General features: G+C 44.5%; 1 protein-coding gene across 2 annotated transcripts in view; it reads right to left on the reverse strand.

The window, feature by feature from the left end:
- METTL6 (methyltransferase 6, tRNA N3-cytidine) overlaps positions 1-24,638 on the reverse strand; it is a 99,234-nt gene that overhangs the window by 50,224 nt on the left and 24,372 nt on the right. For both annotated transcript variants that reach the window (XM_086942075.1, XM_086942076.1), the window contains exon 3: positions 5,836-5,970. In XM_086942075.1, coding sequence (XP_086798201.1) covers positions 5,836-5,970 — 135 coding nt within the window. The remainder of the gene's footprint in view (positions 1-5,835; positions 5,971-24,638) is intronic.

A 24,638-nucleotide genomic window follows, 5' to 3' on the forward strand; every position in this document is an offset into this window, starting at 1 on the left:
TTTTAATGCATTGCAGATATTTATGTTGCTCGTATTTGTCCCATTTGAAGGATCGCTATTGTAGTATATTGGTTAAAAGCAGACTATTCCATTTTGCTTGGTTTAAAATTAAATGAGCTTAAAATGTACCATTGTGTGAGGGGTTTCAAGATCTAAGGCTGGCCGGGAATGGTCTCAACATAAAATAAATGGGGTTTCATGAACAGCTAGTTGCTGCACCTTTTGGGTGTGCCTAATAGGAAACATTACTAGACTGCACATAAATCACTGAATGTTAGAAGGTTGTAACAGGTATGGGGATCTGGAGCTATGATCATTGAAAACCAAACTCACAGTGTTATGAGACCAAACAATTTCCTAGCACTGAGGCCACTAAAGGGAGAGGTATTCATTTGTTTGTGAGAACGGCTGCCATTCTGTGGAGGATTCGGTGTTCTTAGAGAACTGAAAGCTGTATAGCTCTTACGCAATTAACACTTTCCAGCTAATCAATAGGACGGTACAGTTCCCTTATTACTTTCCATGAAATTACTGAAACTTATCAGTTGTAAGCAAATAAGAGCAAAAACATAACTGATACATAAGTGTATTTATTAAATTAGATTATGGTTTTTAAAATATGGTAAATAATGTTTGGTCTGCACTTTGCTTCATTTCTACACCCGTCCTTTCTTAGGGAGTAATTTCTGGAGTACTGCTCATGCAGGAATTTTAAACCACATCTAATTTGTTGATACAAATTCCACACTACTTCCGGACACTTGAGTGGTAGTATGTTTAGATCTCAATCTGCGTCATTTTGCATTTGCCTCTCTCTGTACATTTTAAATCTTTATTACCATTCTCTTTACTGCAAACCTGTTAAAACCATGTTTTACAAACAAGACACTGTATGGACTCCGTTCACTCAATCCTACCCATGTGCCAAGACACCAATTAGTAGTATACAATGGTCTCTGTAAATAAGCAACATTATAAAATATTAATTATTGGACTTAAAAATTCATACTTCTCATTGGCCATATTGTCAGCAACATTCAAACAGTACAGAAGTAACACAAGAATCGGTTTAAAGATTCATACAATTTAAGTACAGTAGCAATTCAATTCAATTGTGTTTATTCGATCTACCAAAGTCAGATCATAAAAGATACTCGCAATAAAAAAAATTAGGCTACATAATGCACACACGTTAAAAATACCAACCACATGTTTAGAGACAGAATTAGTTATGTAGATTTACGTTTGTTAAAATACCAGCACATAAAACTAGGCTTCAAGAGCATCAAATCTAACATAACAAATAAAATAAGCATGTTAAAAGTGACCACTTGTAACAAAAAGAAATCATTATGTTGGTTTACATTGAATAAAGTGATGGTGTCAAAATATTGATTCAGGGAGCATCATACCTCAGAGTGCCAGATGGATAAGAGTTGGAAGCAACAGTATTCACTTAAAGTGCTTGGGTCAATAATAATCATTAAAAAAGAAGGTATACAACTTTTGTCAGAACAGCACACTCCTTTTGGCTAAAGTGCACTTAAAAAAACTAGCTACTGCCTAGCAAACATTACAGTCGTTAAGTTGCAATGAATAGTACAGGGCGGCTTTACATTTAGAGGATTGGTGTCTGCGGGCAAAGGTAATACAAACTTCCCAGTGAATGGTAGATGGAATTGGCAGAAAAATACAAAATGTAAACTGGTTTGGTTGGATTGCTCATCACATGGACAGGTATCTGAGAAGTACTGGCCTAAGGGGAAACATTAGCCAGCAAAAGGAACCTAGCCTGAATCTTGCCAACCGTGTTCTTTCAAAACCATTGGTCACGTATAATAAATACAGGGCAATTGTTGGGTCTGCTTGAATAATACAATAATCTCTGATTGAAGGTTTGGACACTTCCTTTAGTTGCCAAGTAGCTTGTTTGTGCTTACGAAAACTATCCTGGACACAATTTTAGTCCTTTTTTTGGATGGACTCCCAAGAGCAGAGAAACAATTTTTAATATATTGTAGCCATGGGCTGGCAAAACCGTGAGCACAAATTAAGCAGTCACTGATGACTGCCCGAATTTGCTTAGCTTCTTTATTAGACCAAATTGAGCACCAGAGAGCCAAAGAGGCAGAGTTGATGGTATCTTTACTTCATCAAACTCCAAGCCTAAATAGAGAAAACAACTAACCCTATCTAAGGTTTTACCATCAATTTATAGGGTACAGGTTTTAGTGTTTCTTGGACCACTTACCACAGTAAATGTTTTCTTAAAAGTTTGGCTCCAGGGCCAGGTCTCTCATGTACCCAACGTAGCTAAAGATAAGTCTTTTAAGGCCTTCAGCTGTCCATGCCAGGAGGACTGCGTCGTCAGTGTATAGCAGTGTGGACACAGCCTTTTTCTCCACATACAGGACATCCGCCCCAACAGATACCAAGGTTTTCTCCAAATCGTTCGCATAGAGGAGAAAAGGAATTGGGGCGAGGACAGAAACCTTGGTGCACACCAAGCTTGATGCTGAAATGCTTTATGCATTCGGCAGCGCTCCCATACCCAACTGTTTCTGGAAGGTCATGTTGAAAAAGCCTTAAAAATGTGACCAGCCCTGCATCAACACTCCTATTCTCTAAGATAACCCACAGTTTTGATCTGGAGACGTAGTTAAGGCACTTGACAGGTCTATAAACGCCAAGTGGGTAGAGACTCTCTCGGAGTATATGTATTTTGCCACAATATGGTGAGATTGAGGCACTGTTCAATAGTCCCAAGCCCCTTTCTGAACCCATACTGACTTGGGGCATATATACTATTATGATTAATCCAGTCAAGTAGGCACATTTCTTTTTTTTCTTTTTAAACGGGGACAATTATTGATGAACGCTACGACCTGAGCACCCCTTGGCTACAGACAGAGTTAAATACTGAAATAAGGACTGGAGTCCAAAACCCTGGTTCCTCCCTGAATAAATCAAGCGGAATAGCGTTCCGTCCCAGAGCCATCTTAAATCTACAATCGCTTTAAAAATCTCGTCCTCTCTAAACAAGAGGTTTGGACGCAGTGGACTCATTGACGAGGATGCATCATCGGCCTCGCTATCAGTAGAATACAACCCAGAGAACTGCGCCAACCATGCCTCGGCCAAGATGTGAACTGTTACTTTATCTTGGGATGATATGGGTAATAAAACAGATTGCCCAGCTTTCCAAAAAGCTTGAGGGTATTTTGATTGACAGGCTCCGACGATGGAGTCCCATTTCTTCTCCTTCATGGCCAATGTCCTACTTTTTATTGCTTGCAGATATATCTTTCTACTGGCTATAATAGCACTCTGGTCTCGGGGAGATTGCTTTAAAGCCCTGCGTAAGGAATCATTATCCGCTCTACATGCTTTGTCTAACCATGATTTAGGACGAAGGCGAGGCTGGGCAATAGGTCTTGTAAGCATCTCTTTTATCCACAATAGGAGATTGGAGAAATTACTTAAAATAAGACCCGGATTTGGTAAAACGTCTTCAAATTGTCCAGAATGCGGCAGTCCGACTCTTACTTAACATCCCGAGATGGAAGAGCGTTCGCTCTGAGATGCGCACGCTCCACTGGCTTCCGGTTGCTCAACGCATTCTATTTAAATCACTGGTGCTTGCCTTTCGTGCTTCCCATGATCAAGGCCCCTCGTATCTGAGGAAGAGATTTACCAGCTATGTTCCTGCACGTACCCTCAGATCCTCCACCCTGCACAAATTGTATCTTCCCCGTTTCAAACGAGCAAGACTTGGCGGCCAATCGATCTCAGTGATCGGGGCCCGGGCCTGGAATGCTCTTCCTCTCCAGCTACGCTCTATGTCCTCAGTGGCTGCTTTTAAAAAGCATCTGAAAACACATCTGTTCCAGAGTGTAAGTTAAGTTCTTCTTGTATGTCTCACTGTTTGCCTCTCCACTACCCGCGCCAGGATACTCCCCAGTAACGGAGCGCGCTATAAAATAGTTTATACATACATACATACATACATCTGTTCCTCAGTGCTGTACTATTGCAGACTACCTGGGACACAATGCTCCTTAAGTTCGCAGCTCGCCAATTTCAGTACAGTAGCAAAAAGTGTGAGAGGCCAGGCCATTAGATTTCACAAAGGTAAGAAATAAAGAAAAATAGGTTATTGGGACTTAAGAGTTGGGCAACTCGGGCAAGTTCCTCAGGCATGGGATCAGTGGATGGGGAAGAAGGGTCTAAGGTTTTCACCAATACTATGCAATGGATAGTATTCTTGAACTGAAGGCCGAGAGTGTAAGGGCAGGGCAGACTGCTTTAAGTGGTTATCAGATGAATAATGTATGTGACAGTGCATGATAAATAGCATCAATAATTATACTGTACTACTTTCTTCTATTTACCGAATGAGGGATAATTCTAAGGACACCACCTTATCCTTTATAGCCACGTACGCCTGTCACTCTTAATATGGCAATTAAGGCTGCCGTCAAGCAAAAGCAACCAGCCGTACCTAACTCCATCACCACCCCAAAAAACAGCACAGGTGATAAAATTCCTGTGTTGAGAAGGAGTAACCAAAAATGTCAAAACGACAAAATCTATTTCATTACTGTATAAGGAATAACAGTTTGAATCTTAATATTTGTAATGGACAACAATGGGGTTGAGAATGAGGTCTGCAACAATCTGTACCACCTATGTCTGCAGGAGGATAGTGGCACGCCAGCAACAACTATTAGCCAGTCAAGGAGGGCCACTGGTTGGGATCTTGAAATGAGCCATCTCTCTTCTTTGTGGCCTGAGGGAGTCTCTGTATGGTCAGTTTAATCACAGAAGAGGGGCTGGTTAGAAAGTTATTGCGTTTATTTAAAATGCCTTGTTTTAAGTGCTCGATGTTTCCTGCTTCAGTGTATTTCAAGCAGTTCATGGCTAGTGGTGTTAAGGAGGTATGAAATTGGGTTGATTTGCCTAGGCCGCCTGCATATTTTTTTTGTTTAAACAGCACCACTTTTCAAACATGTGGCAGAAAACTCTGGTTACATATTAGCAAATGCAACGATAAACAAAGTCAGCTTTAAGATACTGTTGTGGTGCAAATCAATAACACACTGAGCAAATTCTAATAATGAAGTGAAACAGAAAGCAGGTGTGAAAACCTATTCATGTGTTGCTATCTGTTAAAAGCATATATTCTTATGTATTACATTATATTTGTTTTACACATAATAAATATCGATATTTTGGAAGAAAATAGAGAGGTAATTTCGTATTGGTTTGAAGCATCACTAGCTTTCAATATGTTTGCCAAACTTCCGGGGTCGAGTAGGTTCAGAAGCCACGTTATTCAAGGTTGTACATTTTCACATTTCTGCAAGGCGCAACCTCACTTCGCAACTAGAAGCAGGATTTCAGGATAACAATGAGATCCGTATATTAATTATGAATATCTACTCCTCAATGACGTCTTGTGCTTCCTCAGGGACTAGATCCCGCCACCTGATCATTAGGCAGGGTTGTGCTAAAAGAATCAAGTTTCTGACATGTACTTGGGCTCCATAGTCTTACTTTGAGAGAAATCCAATATAAAACGACCCTGAATGGTATCCGTATTTTAGCATTAGGCTCCAATAGGCCCTTTTCTAGTAAGATAAAATCTCCAGTCTTCTGAAATCACAATGGTCTTAAAATATTTTGCTCTGCTGCACAGTAAACTCAAGCTAGACATGGTCTTCCAGGCATGCTGCATTTTATGTTTAACAATGGTGTACTATGTAAATTGTTTAAGCTGTACCCGTGCACTTAGAAAGATTTCAGAATTCATGTCCTATATTAGCACACGCTCACCTTCACAAATTCCACCGCTCTAGGAGAGAAATCGCAGGCATAAGCAAAAATGTTCAGATCTTCTTCCAAAAGAGGAAAAAGGCAATTGCCGACTCCGCAGCCGGCTTCGAGAATAGTCAACTTCTGACCATTGAACTGCAGGAGGAAGCAAAGACCAAACTTAGGTTAGAGTTGCGCATTCCATAATAAAAACAGTGGTGCAAAATTGTTTCCAAATTTCACAGTTTTCAAAGCTTACATTAGAAAGTTTGTATGGTCAATGCAATGATGTCCCATTTGCTATGTGCATTTCAACTGTAAATTATCTTAAAACTTCACAATGAAATAATTGCTGTACACTTTGTTAATAGGACTTAGGCGAGTTCATCCTCTAGAATTAAGACCCATGCTTTTACAAGTGGACTTGACTTTTACAGCCCTTTCCTGCAAACTTGTTAATTAATTCTGAACTCTCCATTGCACCATTTCATGGATAGCTGTTGGTATAAGTGGCTGTGAACTGGCCCTCAAAATGCAACTACCAGGGCTTGGGGTAACTTTCTCGACACCTCGTTCTGTGATAACGCAGGGCAGAGTGGCGTCTATGAACAATATTATCCTACAGGCTGGGCAATTCTATTAGCTCGAAAACCCCTAGAAACTTTGGTTCTGAGTTATTCATTATGGACAATACTTCTCACCTTCTGAAAGGTACTACACATAATGTTTCAAACATATAAAGTGTGAATTAAAGGTTTGCCTTTTGTACTAGTTTCTCAAAGACCCTGAGCATGAGGGAGAGCTCACTGCGTTTAAACCCAGGATTGAGAAACGAACTAAAAATCTCAACCACTTCGCCCCACCCATAACGGCACTGCCATTCCTAAACCTACCAGCAGTTAGATCTCAGGTTCAAAGGACCAGTTAATGGGTCGACTAGGACATTCAAGATGGATACCGGTTACAGGTCCAAATGATCTCCAAAGCCAATGTTACAATAGGGGGACCACATGAGCTGGGACTGGGCTTTACATCTAAAGTAAGGCCCCTGGACATACAACACTTTACGGGCCAATTTCTTGCAATCAAAGTTATGGCCTAATTGTATTAGTGGCACCGGAGGGGCTGCAGCATACAATGAATACACGAGTTCCAATTGGTAAACAGGTACACATTTTTAGGATTAGAGCCCTGCAGCATCTTTGAATTGTATTGTTATCACGACAGTACGCTGTAAATTAGGGGTGTGCAACAGCGGTACAGGAAGAGTAAATCCACACAGATTTTTTGAATAGCCAATGTATGTAAATTTATCTTGAATGGATTTCCTGAAAATTTGGCATGGATTAAGATGTCATTGACCTTCATTGGACTCTTGTTTTAGAAGGATGGTTCAAACAGTTCTGGAATCAAGATGATCACCTTCAGTGAACAGGAAACATTGCAAAGGCCTGTCTTTCTTCATCTACCACACCACAATGTGTGCAATAATGTGGTACAAATTGTATGTAAGGGTCTGAAAATAAGAAGATGCATGTGATCTGTAGAATTGCTTCCTCCTTCCTTCAGAAAAAAACTTACAAGAATATGACTGACTATGATTATGGATATTTTAAATGCAACGAGTAATACTTGTAGTTCTTAAAAACCCATAAAACCGTAACTTAGTTTTATTGATTAAAATGTGCTTACACCGATCAGAATGGATGGATGCTGAACAGCGAGGTGTTTTTGCCACTGCATGACTATAAAGCTATGGGGCGTGCTAGGATGAAAGTCCCAGACTACCCATGCAGCTGTCCTATGCCTGAATCTTTCATGCCTGACATTCCCCTAATTGTTTCCCCCATTTTTGCTCAGTTTAGGGGGCCCTTATCCCAAGAGACACTATAATTCCGGGCTTGTAGCAGTATGCGTTTCTTTTTCAGGATGCATCAGCAGCACCCAAGAAGTGATGTTTATTGACCTCCCAGTGTAAACTGAGTTCAGAACCATAATGTGTCAATATTTCTTTAATGAATCTTAACATTCACTACCAGCAACTTCTTTTGGCCCCCTTATTGGGACAATTCATCATCAGCACATTATGGCATCTCATATGAGATTACCTGTTTGGGTCGCCATTTTGGAGCTATATCCAAGTTACTAAAATCTACCACTTTAAGCATTTCACAAGCAGCAGTAACTTAATACAGATTAACACCCAAACCAATAATTCATTGCATAGGTGTTGTTCCCTACAACCAGGACTGTTCCTCATCTAGTAATACAAACTAATGCTCTGTTATGTAATCTCCTCACCAATGCATACATGCCCACTAGCATACTGGTGCATACTTCTCAAAAGCACAACAACGTTTGAACCCCTAAATATGCAAGAAACAAACATCACTTCTAGACCATCTCCATCATGCATCAACACATGTATTTTCTAAACCCTATGCACCTGCTTAACAATTATTTGCCCTCAGTGACAAACAGTCTACTGAGCTGGGCAGTAGTGGCAGGGTGGGCCAAAAGTACTGGAGGATTGTGGCTGGTCCGTAGGGGGGGGGGGGATCTCGGCCTAGAGTACCATAGCAAGACCTAACCAGACTTGTGAGCCAAGAAAAAACAATAGAGAAGCGAGGAGCCTCAATGGAGGGGTGGGGGTTGGGGGAGAGGGAGTGGGAGTGGCCAGAGGAACAAAAGCCTCTTCTTCAATACTCCTAAAGAAGATTGGGACTGGGTGGCAGAAAGGAGAGTCGTTCACCATGGACTGCTCCAGCAGCCTGAAGGGGAGACATGGCCCCATAACAGACGTCACTGAAACAAGAACAGAGTGAGACTGGTGTGTACCCAGTGTAAACTGAACAGCAGCCACCAGTCTCAGGACTCTACACCATCCAACAGAGGGGAAGACCCCACAGTACCTGCAGGGGGAGCAACGAGATCCTAAATGATGCCACTCTAGTAAGAGATCATGCAACTCCAGGGCAGACAACAAGAAGAGAGTGATGGGTTTAAGGTGTATTTTGGGATGTTTGGGGCGGGATGGGTTGTGGTACACCGCAGGTCCCTCATTGAGGCTCTGCTGTCTGGGTTGCTGCTATACCAGACCTAAAGTTAATGGGTGCGTCTAAATGACTCTGTGTTTTGTTTAACACTTATGGAGTTTAACCAGGACAGCAGATATTTATGGGGTTTAGGTGAAAGTGTGGGACTTAGAGGTGTCAATACCACATTCTCTAGTACTTTTTGGTCATTGGCTAAAGAGGTTCATGGTAACACACAACTTCATGTGCGTTGCCATGACTGACACAAATACTAAACCCAGATACTGTATCATGTCCTGGAAAGTGATTATTATAAAATTAAATGTCACCTGATGTTGCAACTTGCTAAACAACATTTTCCTCCTAATGTTCTCTTGGGCACTAAGTGTGCCTTTCTGGTGCACTATGGGTAAGACAGGGTATACCGCTCTGGTTTCAACGCAGTGACTCTGGTCAGAAGGTCCTTTCCCCTGATAGTTAGACGAGTTCAGAGAGGCCTCCTGGATTGGTACGCTTCACTAGGGAGTAGAAAAGAGGGCTGTCGCTAGTTGTTCATAAATGTTTATGCCCCGTTTATTTCTTCCTTAGGGATTAACTGTACTTTGGGATAACTTTAATGCACCATGGACAGACACCAAGACACTCACAGGCTGCAAGGCCACCAGGAAAAGGGTTCTTGCGACTGGGAAAACTCTCTGTGGCTTTGTGATGTATGGCACATGTGGAACTTGAAATAGAGGATATACATTTTAATCAGCATGCCACTCATATCAGACTCTCTCCAGGCCATCCGGTGTCATCCATCCAGGAGCCATGCATTCTACCAAGAGGTGTGCCTGATCACTCCCTGGTGGAACTGTCCCTAAGGGTTGCAGGGAAGAAGAATGGTGGAAATGTGGCAACATAGTGCCTGACGGCTAACTGATGAGGATAGTCAGCCTATACATGCACACATTGGCGCATACACAAGGCCGTAATTCGAGGCAAAAGGAGCTCATATTGGCACAACTGAGGGAAGGAGAGGGAATCGGACATAACTGCCTTAGAGACGCGCATACTTAACATTCAACAGAAGTTTGCAGTCTGTGGGAATTTTACCCTGTTTGAAAACTTGAGACACATAAAAGGATTCTGAAACTGATGGCCTTACATACAGCCAGAGATGTGTGTACAAATCTGGGCAAGGCAGACAAGCATCTGTATTGACTCCCACACAGGCTGACGGCATCCAAGGGAATACAGAAAATCTGATGCTTCTCTGGTTAACGAGTGTCTAATGCTGCAGATGTGGCCTCCACATTCGAGGAACACTCCCTCTCATTTTGCATCGCTTGTCCTGTGCCAAGAACAGAGTATGGTTCACCACTAATTACTGAAACTCACACGAGAGGACGCTACCGGCAGCGGTACTGGAGCTGCGGCGTCTATTTTGAACTCGACCTTGCACATACGAAAGTGCCTTACAACATTAAAACATCGATACTGATTTTAAGCTGCTGGATAAAGCGGTGTTAATCTTTTATTCGTTTGAACTTGGCAGCCGGGACGGAAGTACAACCAGCAGAGAGCAAACAAACTTATTGCAACAGACATTGGAATATCGCTGCCCATTTGGAGCCCTGACGAAGTCGAGGGTACACCACCCTGACGAAACACGTGTTGGCTGGGCGTTGCAAATTAAAATTGAAGACCACAGCAATCAAGACTAAATCAAAATTCTTTGTCTCTGAATTGTTTTGTTTGTGACTCAACTGTCGATATTGTGCAGTATAAAATGTAAATGTAAATGTACATGTATTTATATAGCGCAAATCACCGACCCGGTATCTAAGCGCTTGCTTAGGGAACCCGTCCTGGTATTCCCGTGTGAGATAACCTCGGCAGGGTATCCACAAGGTGAAAGCCAGGCATCCCACCGCGAGGGGCCGTTGTGGAGATTAAGCAAGCTATTGCCCAGAGTCGCAGAGTGTGAACCCGTGAATCGAGTAGGCACCGGAGCAAGAATTGTCGAGTCCATGGACATTTTAGAACTCAAGACCCTGCCGAGCCGGGAATTGAACCCTGGTCCCGGGCTGACCTCTGCTTCCAGGTCTGCCTCCTCTAACCAGTGAGCCACACTTCTCCAGTATAATAATTGACGTGTGCACAGATCCCATGTTTTGTTGTATTTAGGACCAAGGTCCAACTTGGGGGTTTCAGGCTATTCCTCCTTTCTGGGGCACCGTCGCAGATAAATTACGGAAATTATAACACATGACACACAGCAGGCGCCACCACTGGTCGTACTCTTCAATTAGCCTTGTCTCTCTTTTCATAAGCATCTGTATTGACTCCCACACAGGCTGACGGCATCCAAGGGAATACAGAAAATCTGATGCTTCTCTGGTTAACGAGCGTCTGATGCTGCAGATGTGGCCTCCACATTCGCGGAACACTCCAACTCATTTTGCATCGCCTGTCCTGTGCCAAGAACAGAGTATGGTTCACCACTAATTACTGATCTTCCAGTAACAACCATAGGAGCAGAAGACTGCAAGGTGCCAGACCTCCTGCTAAACATAGTAAGGATTGCAAAGTTCATAAATGGCATGCAACCCCAAGGAACCCTGTGGCAAAATGTATTCCCACTCAAATTCTATAAGAAATTTACAACGCTTATGATACTACACTGTATAAATATGTTCCAGCAGGTGGCCCCGGCGAGTTCTTTACCAGAAAATCTGGAAATGGCCATGATTTTTATCAAAATCTGGCCCCTCCCCTCAGAACTATGCTCCGCATCCCGTCCAGTCACCCGGGTTAATATTAAATCTAAAATCCTTGTAAGAGTTAACTAGAGTCATAACCCCCATTAGAGAGAGGACACCAAAATGGTTTCATGCTGGGGCAGGAGGCACTGCATCTGACATGTTCAAATGGTGCTGGTGCGTGCACAAGCGTTCACAGGACCAAGTGTACCAGATTCTGAAAAAGCCTTCGAGTCCCTCAGTTGGGACCTCCTATGTCAAATCACGCACCAGCATGAGCTCGGGTTAACAAGGCCATGTCCAATTCATTTCCAGAGAGAGAAGTACCAGGCAAGGTTGGCCTCACACCCCCAATGTGATATGCTCTGGCCATGGAACCGGTAGCAAATTCTGTCTGCTCGCATGCACTGTGCAGGGATCTTAATGAGAGTAGGGATGATCAAAGATCACATTTCTCTATATGCAGATGACATGCTTCTTTTCTGGCAACACTCGAGATGGACAGGACAGAGATTAAGGCAAATAAGAAAACTGAAGTAAATCTATTATAATTATTATTATGATGATCAGAGGAGCGGAGACAACTGTCTTCAGACAGAACAAAATACACGTCCAGGCAGATAGTGTCAAACATCTGGGAATTCACATAACCTTAGATGAAACACACTCCTGGGAACTCATTGTAGTCCCTACTGGAGACTTGACTTAAAGCACTTCAAACTAGGACCAAAGTGCCTGTCCTTATCCAAAACTCTCGATCTCCTACAAAACTATACAGTTACATGGAGAAACAACCCCAGACTGCATCGGATACATTCACCCCATTAGTGTATAAAAGAAGGATGGAAATGACCGATGTACCTCTGTTCCAGATGGCGATCTTGAATGACAGGCTGTTAGAAGACAGCGAGGCCCTATCATTTCTGTCTCAGGCAGGAACTGCTGAGTGACCTGTATCTCCTGGGTATCCTTTACGGAGACACAATCCCAATCAAATTCCTGTTAATGAATGGCCCTCAGCTGGCCAGTGGGATAATAAGCTCATACAATGTATATAGAATCACGCGATCTATAGAAAGTGGCAGGCATACTCCACCAACTTGGTTGGAATAGGGGCATAGGCTTCTCCAAAATGGAGGATGTCTGGGTGGGTCAAACAAAATCCTTCACTACCTTACAAGACGAAGTGGCACCCAACAAAATGCAATTCAAGAGATAGCCACAATTACGTCATGTACAAGAGGCATACACAGTAGACATAGCGACCCTTCAGTTTAACCCACTTGAAGTCACAGCAGCAATGGGACAGCTAGCTGGAGTAGCCATTTAGGGGATATATCAAATTTGTATATACAATAGCCTAGACTTGTTCTGGGAGTTTGAGAGTAAAGTGGAAGCGAGACCTGGACACATTTGAAGAGAAGAACAGGAGGTATGCAGTTTGCCATAAGCACCAATCAATCTAACAGGATTGGTAAAGCGCAGCGAATCACCCGCAAGGGTATTCAGGCTCGGAGGTCTGCAGCTGCGGTTGGTTCAGTAGAACAGTCAGGATTTATGTCCCTTCCTGAACTCTGAGCGAGAGGGTAATGTCCAGAGGTGAAAGGGGTGGCCGTTCCAGTCCTTGGCAGCCAGGTAGGAGAAGGGGCATCCTAGACTGTTGCTTTGGGTGATGCAGGGTGTAGATGAGGGAGAGGGAGGCGGGACGCAAGTGTCTGAAGGGTAGGTAGAATTTCAGGCTTCGTTTGAGGTAAGCTGTTCCTTGATTGTGGAAGGCTTTGTAGGAGTGGCTCATCATCCTGAAGTGGAATCTCTTCTGGATGGAAAGCCAGTGAACATTCTTGGGGTTGGGGGTGATGTGGGTCCATTTGGGGAGGTTGAGGATGAGTCTGGCTAAAGTGTACTGAATCGTCTGCAGTCTCTTCAAGAGGTGCCTGGTGATTCAAACATGGAATGTGTTCCTGCAGTCCAGCTGGCTGGTGAGAAGGAAAAGGGTTGGGTGACAGTTCGTCTGGTGTTGGCACAGTGCCATTTGGAGATTTTCTGGAGCATGCGAAGAGTGAGGAAGCAGGCAGATGAGATTGCGTTAATCTGGCTATTCATGAGGAGTTTGCAGCCTAGGATGATGCTAAGGTTGCGGACGTGGTCAGTCGGTGCAAGTGAGGGTCCTAGTTTGGTGGCCACCAAGAGCCGTTCAATGAGAAGAGCAGTTCACAAAGATCATCTCCTAAGTCTTGTCTGTGTTGAGATTCAGGCAGTAGTTTCTAATCCAGTAGGCGACGCTTGTCATGCAGCTGTGGAAGTTGACTCTAGTGGGTGAGGGATCTTCAGATAGCAAGAGGATGAGCTGGGTGTCGTCTGCATAGGATATGATGTTCAGTCCATGGGTTCGGACGATGTTGGCCAAGGGGTCTTGTAGGTGTTGAAAAGGGTGGGGCAGAGGGATGAACCTTAAGGGACACCTCAGATGATGCTCTTGGGTTCTGAGGTGAAAAGAGATAGGAGAATACTCTGGGTTCTTCCGGTGAGGAAGGAAGTGATCCATTTGAAGGCACCCCTTTAGATTCCGATGTGATGAAGCATCTTAATTAGGATGTGGTGGGATATGGTTTCGAATGCTGTGGAGAGTTCAAGCAGGATCTGGGGTGCAGATTCTCACCAGTTGAGAAGGGTTCCAATGTCGTCTGGGGTGGCGATCACAATGGTTTTGATGCTGTGGTTCATGCGGAATCCGGATAGGGAGGTGCATAGCAGGATGTTGCGCTTAAGGTGCTTATGGAGTTGGCCTTTTACAAGGACTTTTGCAGGAAAAGGGAGCAGGGAGAGGGGCAGTAGTTCCTGATGTTGTTGGGGGTCGGCGGACAGTTTCTTGAGAAGGGGTTTGACCACTGCGTACTTCCATTAATCAGGGAAGGTGGCTGTAGTGATGGCAGTGTTGAGAAGAGGCGTGCTCACTGCTGATCTTCTTGCTTCTAAGGTTGAAAATGTGGTGGGGACAGGGGTCCGTGGGTGATCCTGAGTGGATGGAGTTCATGATGGCTGTGGTGTTCTCTGTGGTGAGCTGATCCCAGGTGGTGAGAAAGTGGTTAGGGTTCGTGTCTGTGGGCAATGAGAGATGAGGGTGTGCAGGTCAGTAGACTGGGGTTTGAGGTTCTTGTAGATGGCGGAGATCTCGTCGTCGAAGTCACCAAGGGAGGAGCAGAGTTACTGTGAAAGGGGTGATTGTGTTTTCGGTGGCTGAGGGGTTAGAGAACTCTCTGAGAATGATGAAGAGATCTTTGCTGCTGTTGGCGTGGTTTTTGATGCAGTTGGCTGGTGTGCACTTTTTCAAGAAATCGTAGTATAGGTTGAGGGCTGCCTTGAAGATGGCATGGTCTGTGGGGTCCTTGCTGGTGCACGATTTCCTTTCTAGCCGCTTGCAGTTGCACTTTGAAGTTTTCAGTTCCGTGGTGTACCAGCTGGCTCGAGTGGTGGATCTCCTATGTTTGGAGAGCTTGACAGGGGCGACTGTCAGCTGGTGATCCAGGTAGAGAAGTTCTTGACCGCCTGTTCTTGGTTGAGTGTGGTGTCATGGTGGGAAGTATCAAGGACATCGGTACATTGGCTCTCTGATACTCTGCTCCAGTTGCTGAGTGAGGTGCTGGGCGGCTTCATGGCGATGTCAAGGGGGTCTTGAGATGGTGGAGTGGACAAAGACCGTGGCCAGTCCAGGTGAGCTCGGTGACATGACAGAACTGGACTCTGTCTCTGGCCGTAAAGATGTGGTCCAGCAAGTGTCTGGCGATGTAAGTGGGGTTGGTGACGAGTTGGGTGAGGCCGAAGTTGTTCATGCTGTTGAGGAGGTTGGCAGCGTGGATGTCATTAAGGTTGTCGAGGTAAAAGTTAAGGTCTCCGAGAAAAATGTAGTGTCTCGAGTCGATAGCGAGCGGGATATGAAGGTGGGAATAGTATCGCAGAAACAGAGGCATGGTCCTGGAGGTCTGCAGGCGAGGGTGCCTCCGATGGTGGTTCTGACATCGGTGTGGAGTTGGAAGTTGACGTGTTATATGAACACGTAGGTGTAGTCTTTGTGGTGAAGCAGCAGAAAGTTTATTTGTGAATGATGGCGATTCCACCTCCGTGTTTGTTGCTGCAGTCCCGGTGTACTATCTTCTAGCCGTCAAGGGTCATTACTGTAACGTAGGGATTGGAAGCAGGGTTTAGCCAGGTCTCAGCAAAAGCCTACCTATACACTACTGTACAGAGTCAAAAAACAGTCAAAAAACAGTAAAAAGCTGCCCACCTCCCTAGTCCACTGCCACGGAACTATAATTAGATAAACACAAAACAATCATATGGAGAGGCAACAAGAACATTTGTGAAATGGAATGTATCAAATTGAGACACATGTCCTACATGAATGTGAAAGAAGTCCAATTTTAATTGGTTTCTCTTGACGCGATGATAAAACAGCCAAGAAACTCAAAGTACGATGATCAGTGAAATAGCACGAAACAACCAACACGTTTCGCCCGATATGGGCTTCTTCAGGGCAGAAAAGATTCAGGTGGATTACGGTCTCATTGGAAAATGCCACAGCTGATTTGATAAGTCAACAGCTAAGCTTGTTCAAACGCGAATAATGTGCAACAATCGTAGAAGGAGAAGAGAAAATGGAAGACAACTCAATCCGAATACCAGTTCAAGCACTAGGGTGGAACAAACACTAGAGTATCTGAAGCAATCTTTATTTTCTTTCACCCATCGGTATGTAGAAGTGAGTACTCAGATATGCACCACACTCTGATAGATCCTCAATTAAGGAGTCGTCCTCATTCTGTTTGCGAAGAGTCTGAAACGTAGCACCCTCCAACAAACAAATTTCGCACCAGGTCTCGGTGATAAAGATGACATTGGGGGTGAGGGAGGTGATGGAGTCCCAGATCTCGGTGGATAGCTTGCAGAGTGATCCTGCAGTGAGCAGGAGGAAATTGAGTAGCTACGGGGCAGTTGTAGTCGGCGAAAGTCATGCCTGCGGTTCTCCGGTGCTGCAGAAGAGGCAGTGCCGGCAGGTGAAAGGTCAGACCGTGGAGTGCAGAGACGTGTAGCAGCAGTTGTCATAGAGAATGGGGTCTAGGGCTCGGAGTTGGAGTATCTGTGGGTTCCTGGCTCTGGGCGCGTTCCAGGCGTGGACGGGCACAGACTGGTTTGTCTTGGGTGCGGTCATGCTGCGGCCTCCATTAAGTAGGTCCTGGAAGAAGGGAGGCCCCAGAGAGGCATGAGCAGTGAAAAAAGGCAGGAAAGGGCGAGTGACTGGAAAAGAGCACGGGCAAGGAACGCCTGCTCGAGAGCACCAGGAGCTTGACAAAAACACAAATGAAAAATAAACAAACAGCTAGGAAAATAAATAAAAAGTAACAAGGGCAGATATTAACAACAGCGGAAAGACGGACAACAATTCAACAAGTTCAAAAAGGACCAAAGACACTAATGCAAAGGGCAGATATTAAGTACAGCAGGTAGGACTAATAACAGTGTAACCAAAGGCTAAAACAGATAAAAGCATATAGTGAAGTGTGAGAGCACCGACTGACCCAACGGACAGGCAGAACACTCGGCAGAGTTGGGAGACCTGCAGAACATGCGGCGGCGAGGGGGTGCAAGGTCAGGGTCAAGGTCAGGCCCTTAATCCAACTTCACATCATGCAGAGAAATTACTACAATTGACCGGCACTGTAAGATCGGCAAAATACCATCACCTGAGTGTACAAGATACCCAAGGGAAATAGGTAACTTTCTACACATGGACTGGAACTGTAATTTAAATTCAGGGATACTGGCATGAAAATGCTCAGCATCATCAGGCGACCAATGGACCTCTCACCGAAGCGGAGGCTCCTGGGACTTCTGGAGAAACTGGATTGGCAGAGGGGAGAATGAACCCTTGTGGGGTTGGCAGGGTAGAGAATGAAACCTGGTGGGGTTATCTGCTTTCCACAAGATACATTGCTAGATTCTGGAGATATGACACTACCGCCCCTGAAGGGTAATGGCAGAGAAGAATGCACAGATGTTTGTGGATGGAAGATCATATATACAATTCCGTAAGCCAAGATGCACAGAACCTACCTACCTTTTTCTCAAAAACTTTGTAACAAACTAGGAAATCATAACACAACTAAAGCAATCATGTTGGATTCTTTCTTAAACAAAAAAACAATAGCTGCAACCCATTTCCTACAAAATACTCCAGGAAAAGGCAACCACAACCTCTATATCCTTCAAACTATCATCGACTGAATATCTGAATCTTGTCAAAGCGAGAATTCTGTCCCTCTAACCATCGTCAGCCCAAATTTAAAAAAAATTCTACTATCAACTTCTGCAGCCATCCCAGCAACAACACTCATCAACATCTCCTTAAGAACAGGAGTATTTCCACAACACTTAAAGCAATACAGAAGTCCATTATTTAAAATAAAAAATAAAAAAGAGACCTACCCTGGATAAAGAAGACCCTGACAACCTCAAACCCATTACAAACAGACCATTCCTGAGCAAACTTATAGAAAGAGCAGCTTTCCTTCAGATGTAGCAATTCATAGAAAAGAATTCCATACTTTGACTTCCAAACTGGATTCCATCTAGGAAGAGGTACTGAACTAGCTCTTATCTCTATCTAGAATGATCTTGTAAATGTAAATGTAGGTGTACTTATATAGCGCAACCTGTCACCCAAAGGGCATCCTGGCGCTTGCTTAGGGAACCCGTCCTGGTATTGCCCTGTGAGAGGCCCCGGCAGGGTGTCCACAGGGTGAAAGCCAGGCATCCCGCCGCGAGGGGCCGTTGTGGAGATTAAGCAAGCTATTGCCCAGAGTTGCAGAGTGAGACCCAGTGAGTCGAGTAGGCACCGGAGCGAGAATTGTCGAGGCCGTGGAATTTTGAGCCCGAGACCCGCTGAGGCGGGGAATCGAACCCTGGTCCACGGTCGATCCCAGCATCCGGGTCTGCTGCCTCTAACCACTGAGCCACACTTCTCCACAACATCATAAAAGCACAGAACAGGATGCGTCCCTTTTTCTCTTGGACATTTCAGCAGCCTTTGGCACAGTAGATCATGACTCACTAAAACAAACACTTGAGGAAGCCGGAATAGAAGGCACAGCTCTCGCTTGGATCTCATCGTACCTACAAATTAGAACAAATATTACACATACTCCTCCTTTCTCATCTAAACCGTACAACATTAAAGCAGGCCTCACTCAAGTTCAACCATCTCACCCATGCTTTTCAAAATCCATAAGAAATCATTACCATATCTGAACAATGGTTTTGACTTCATCAGCTATAACCACGCAGATAGTTCTGAAATTGGAAAATCCAAAGGACAATGGTACACCAAAAATCTTTAACTGCCTGTGGGCCGATTACCAAAGGATGACATGAAGCCACATTAAATTGAAAGCCTCAAAAACCGAAACTCACCTATGGTGACTGGAAAACCATTTGTCCTCTCTGCACAAGACCTGATGATCTAGGACCATCACCAAAAATATCTAGGATGGGAAGAAACCTCAGAAATACCATGGACACCAAACAGTCAATAAATGCACAAGTAAACAAGGTAGCAAAACCTTTCGGACTATTATGAACTATTAAACATCCTTCTCAAACTTTCCTCTCCTTTTTTAGTCATGTCACACAACTAGCAGGCAAACGCAAACACACAACTTCCCCTTTCAAATACATACCCATCATTCTATTACTACTCTAAAAAAATTCAGCACACAAGAAATGAAGAGTACAAACCTAACACAACAAATGCAGTAAGGAAATTAAAAAAAATATACTAATCTACTAACGTCTGGTTTTGGGTTCTGGTGTAGCATGCTGCTCGCCGCAAAGGACCTCTATACCTCGTCACGGGTACTAAGTGCTATTAAAAACAATTTACAATTCAAAGCCAGGGCTGCCTCCGCAAGTACTGAAATATCTAGGGCATACTAACTCGTACACTAGGAACAGCTGAAAAGGATGCAACTATGTTAGTTGTATAAAGTGGATATTTTGTATTTCATTCTGCTATATGAATCTGTCTTACATACCCAGACTTATTTAAATAAAAAATAAAAAGGAGTTTATAAAAGACAATTCTTAATACTTTGCTTTCTTCCTGGGTTTCCCCCAAAGAAAAATCTCTCACCCACGTTTCACCGATGAAACGTTCTCCTTTGCATCATACACTGGAATACCACTGCAGCAGCTAAAACAAATGGCACGAACAATAAAAAATAAAAAATAAATAAAAATTAAATGGCACCCTCACAATTCAGTATGCACCTTCTGGTGTGATGAAGGATGCAAATTGTCTAGAATCATAAGCATTTCAGAAGTCTCTAGTAGTACACTTTGGCCTCATCTACTGTCAACAACATCACATTGATATTGGGCAGCTGATGTGCTCCATTTCAAATGTATTTATTTAGGTCATTAGGAAATTATGGAGTCCGTGTAGGGCTCCTGCATTGTGCTGGAGGGAAAAACTGATATGACGTCCATAGAGGTCAACCTACTCAGCAGAACTATGCAAAGTAGCCGAGCAAATGCAGACGGCTCCATGGTTCAATTGCAATATGACGTGGCTGTTTTGAGAGACCAAATGGTTTAGATGACAGCCAGAGCACATGTACTGAAAAACAGGGTAGAGGATGAAGAGAACTGCTTCTGCTGTAATAATCTGTGTTTTTTGGGGTTTCCGAAGCAAGTGGAGGGTGGGCTGTGGGGTGCTTTTTGGAAGAATTGAACTGGCGAGAGCTGCGGCCACAGGGGCTTCATGAGCTCTTTGTGACTGAAAGGGCACTTCAGGCAATTGTTTCAGCTCCGCTGCATGGGAAGCCACTTAAGAGTCCTTACACCACGCATCCTCAAGTACAGGGACTAGGATTGCCTTCTTCATGCAGCCAGAGAATCAGAGCACCGACAGTTTGAGAACCACACTATTGTCATCTAACAGGACTACACCAGGAACGTTCAGACCCAACAGAAATCATATCTGGAAGTTAAGCAAAAACTGCAGGAAATGATACTCAAGTATATGTTGTTGTTTCAGGCATGCCTGCAGGTGGTCGTGCAGGGAAAGTGGCATTTGTTTGATACCCCAGAGATGTCGGAGCTTGGCTAGAGAGTTGGGGACAAAGCTGGCACCTGGGGGATGGGAAGGGGGCCAGCCCTTACGAGTGATGGCAAGGAGACTGCCCACATGGGTGGACCCAATGACAAGCAGAGCTCTCAGACGGGACAGGGGTGGATGGAGTGGACTTCTCCAGGTGGTGTTACAGGAGGACAGTACTTTGGAGCTTCAGGATGGTCCTTCCTCAGGGGAGGTGGGTACTCCAGTACGGTCTCCAGGAAGACTGGCTGATACGGTTTCAGACATGCAGGGCGAGCCACAGAGGTGTGTGGGCGGGAAAAAACCATCTCAACGCATGCGTTACGACGCATGCGTTGAAATCGTGTGCACTTACAACACACGCGACGGTACGACGCGTGCATTGTCTACGCACGCCATTACGTCGCATGGGCATTTAGAACGCATGCATTCCAAATGCATGGGATGTAATGGACGTGCGTCGAGACGGCCTCCGAGGGACACAGACGACAGGGAGACAACGCTGAAACGACGACGAGACAGGTAAGGAGGTGCTGTTTTGGGGTTGCGTTAGGGCTTAGGGCTAGTTGCAGTATAGGTGCTGGTTTGAGGTGGGGGATTAGGGCTACTAGGGCTACTTGTAGAATGGGTGCTGTTTTGGGGTTGCGTTAGGGCTACTTATAGAATGGGTGCCGTTTTGGGGTTGCGTTAGGGCTATTTATAGAATGGGTGCTGTTTTGGGGTTGCCTTAGGGCTACTAGGGCTACTTAGAGAATGGGTGCTGTTTTGGGGTTGCGGTAGGGCTTAGGGCTTCGTGTACTATTGGTGCTGTTTTGGGGTTTCCATAGGGCGTAGGGCTACTTGCAGTATAGGGACTGTTTTGACCTTTGGGGGATTAGGGTTGAAGTCGTACTGTAGGCTTGATTTACTGTTTAGAGCTTAGTGTTTAGGGAAGTGTTAGCGTGCCATATTGTAGGGTACTGTTTCATGGTTCAATGATTAGGGTTTAGAATCGGGTGAAGGGAAATGCGCATATGGCAAAAAAATGCTATGTAATACCATGCAGGGTGTCTGTATGCGATGTAACTGTATTTCATATGCATGCCTATACGAATGCGACGTAATGGTATGCGATGTGATTACTCATGATGTAAGGGCACATGCGATGTTTTAATTGCGATGTAAAGGCATGCGATGTGAGTATTTGCGATGTATCATCATACATCTGTGTGGGCACTTGATGAGGTGAATGACTTATGTGGCCTTCACTTCCCCTCTAGGGGATTTCATCTTGGGGGTCAATGTGCAGCCCACTATTACTTTTTTTGTTCCTACTTATGTACATGTTTAATGAGATTCTCTCTGTTCTTGCTGATTAGTAGTCCCAAGTGATCCAAGTCAATATTGGTTGGATGAGAGGAAATCTACCCTGTCTAAGGAGATAGAAATGCCGAGATTCTCCGATTGAATGGCAAGCTCCACTTGTAGGGGTGGGGCACCTGGTTGACCAAACGCTGCCTGAGATACACATCGTAGTTAATAGAGTCATAAACAGTTTTTCTTTTTCTGTATTTGGAGCTCTAGGGATAGCTGTATCGGACCTGTTGGTAATGTGAATGGTTACTGAGATCATAAGGGCAATTGCTGAGTTGGGATATGATGCCTGGCTGATGGGGTGTTTTGTCAAGTTAAGAGTTGGAATAGCAGGCCATATTTATGCTGCAAGTTATTCTAATGACACTTTATGGGTCTTGATTTAGGTTGCACCGGGGGTCCCATTTGAAGTGCAGTTGGAAACATAGAATCTACAAGGGAGGAATGTTGTGGTGTACAGGACTATAGATGAGGTGTGCCCATGCTTGGTGAACACATACCTGTAACACTGACGAACAGGACTGGTGGTTGGATTGAAACATGGCATGGAGGCTCATCATTCGAGAATCTTCACAGAATGTAATCTCTTAGATATTTGGAGGTACTGGCACCCTATAGAAAGGATTTATTCTTTCCACTTCTTAATGCAGGATTCATAAAGTAGGGCAGATTTGGAGCCAAGTAAGCGCGCAGATATAGTCTGGTGTCAAATATCTTTATCTACACAGATTCCTATCAGATCACTCCCAGCTGCTCTTAATCATTGCAATACTCTTGCGCAGACCTCCGATACCCTTGCGGAGGTTACGAATGCTGCCTTCCTTTCACATGCCAAAGACTTCACTGGACATTACTTGCAGGGAAATCCGAGATCTATAGACAGCAGAGCAGTGGAGAAGAGTGGCAGGCCAATAAGGTAGCTCTTCAGGGAGAATGCATATCCAAGATCTTTGGGGTGGGGAACACAAGTAGAAAAACCCTGTTGGGCTTGGATACGAAGTTACCTGGTTTGGATGCCCCTGCTGTGACACGCCCCGAGTGTTCACAACAGCAGTTAGACACTAAAGCTAGATTGAAGACACCTCGTCCTAGTTTGACAAATACAGTTACAGACATCACAGGCTATTTTGGGAGGCAGAAAAGTCAGAACGCCTTCTTGCATGGTTTTTAAACCAAGAGAAACTTCACATTCACAAATTATCCCTATGGCTGAGTTATGGGAGCATGATGCGGTCCAGAGAGCACATTAACGACCTCTGCAAGGATTACTAGAAGGACGGGGAATTAATCTTTTGATGACGGATAAACAGGAGTAGACAATTTCTAGGTGGGCTACGACTGCCAGCGGCTTTCCCTTGAGGCTCCACTTGACATGCCTGAGCTGAAGGAAGGTTTGGTCAGCATGGCCAGAGGTAAAACCCCGGGGTTGGATGGTCTCCTAGCAGACTTCTATCAGGAAATTCCCTTCCTCCTGCTGGAGAAACTGGAGGAGACCCAGAAGGTTGGCCGACTGCCGCCCACGATGCTTTGATAGTCCTAGTTTCTAAAGGGAGGTGGGGTGATAAGAACCACACCCATATATCATCCGATTGTTCGATCCCCTGTTGAAGACACATCAGGCTATTGAGTAAAACTCTGGCAAACAGCTTGCTGGGAATCACCCGATCCCTTGTGCAGGAGGATCAGGCAGGGTTCATACCCGGTAGGAGTACAATGTTTAACATCAGACAGTTGATGCATGTTATGAGAACACTGGTAGATTCTGAAACGGATTATGCTCTGGTCTATCTGGACTTGAAGCACGCTTTCGACTCTGTTAGGCGGACTATCTATGGGTGGCCCTGGATGTTCTAGGGTTTAGTCCCAATTTTATTAGCAGGTTAAACTACTTTATAGGGACCCACGGGCTAGGGTAATGAGGCAGCATGGACGATGAAACTAGGTACTTGGCAGGGATGCCCACTCTCCACTGTTCTTTTCACACCTGCGGTCGAGCCCCTTGCCTCCCTGCTGCGGAATCAATTGAATGGTTAAGTGATTCTGGTATGGGACTATAAAGAACAAGAAGAACTAGAAGGTCTAAAAAGAAAAAAAGCTAAGTCCTCGTGGTCCTCAATGAGAGCTACGCACTTGGATTGCACTGAACCAGACCACAGTGGTCGATAGACACTAAATGTGCAGTAGAAATCCTATCAGCCCACCCTCTTGGCGGAGCCTCGTCATGTAGGACATCTAGAACCAAGTTGGTGTATCCATGCCCAGATGAATTGGCTAGATACCACGCAGTTATGGTTCACAAGAAGGAAGTGTCCACGCCACTGGCGGTGCTGGTAAAGTGCAGTGCAGTGAAAAAATGAGTGAGTGATTATAAAATGACGGTCAAGGCAAAAAAGAAAGATCCTTTTATTATTATTCACCTGGACGTCAGATTAAAAAAAGGTGCATAACAGTGTGACAAAATCACTGTCTACTTTGCTGTGTGGTTGATTAGGCCAACATGTTTCTGCCATCAGGTGAAACTACACCGGCATTCTTCAGGGC

Source organism: Lissotriton vulgaris, chromosome 10, assembly GCF_964263255.1.
Source record: "Lissotriton vulgaris chromosome 10, aLisVul1.2, whole genome shotgun sequence".
NCBI lineage: Eukaryota > Metazoa > Chordata > Amphibia > Caudata > Salamandridae > Lissotriton > Lissotriton vulgaris.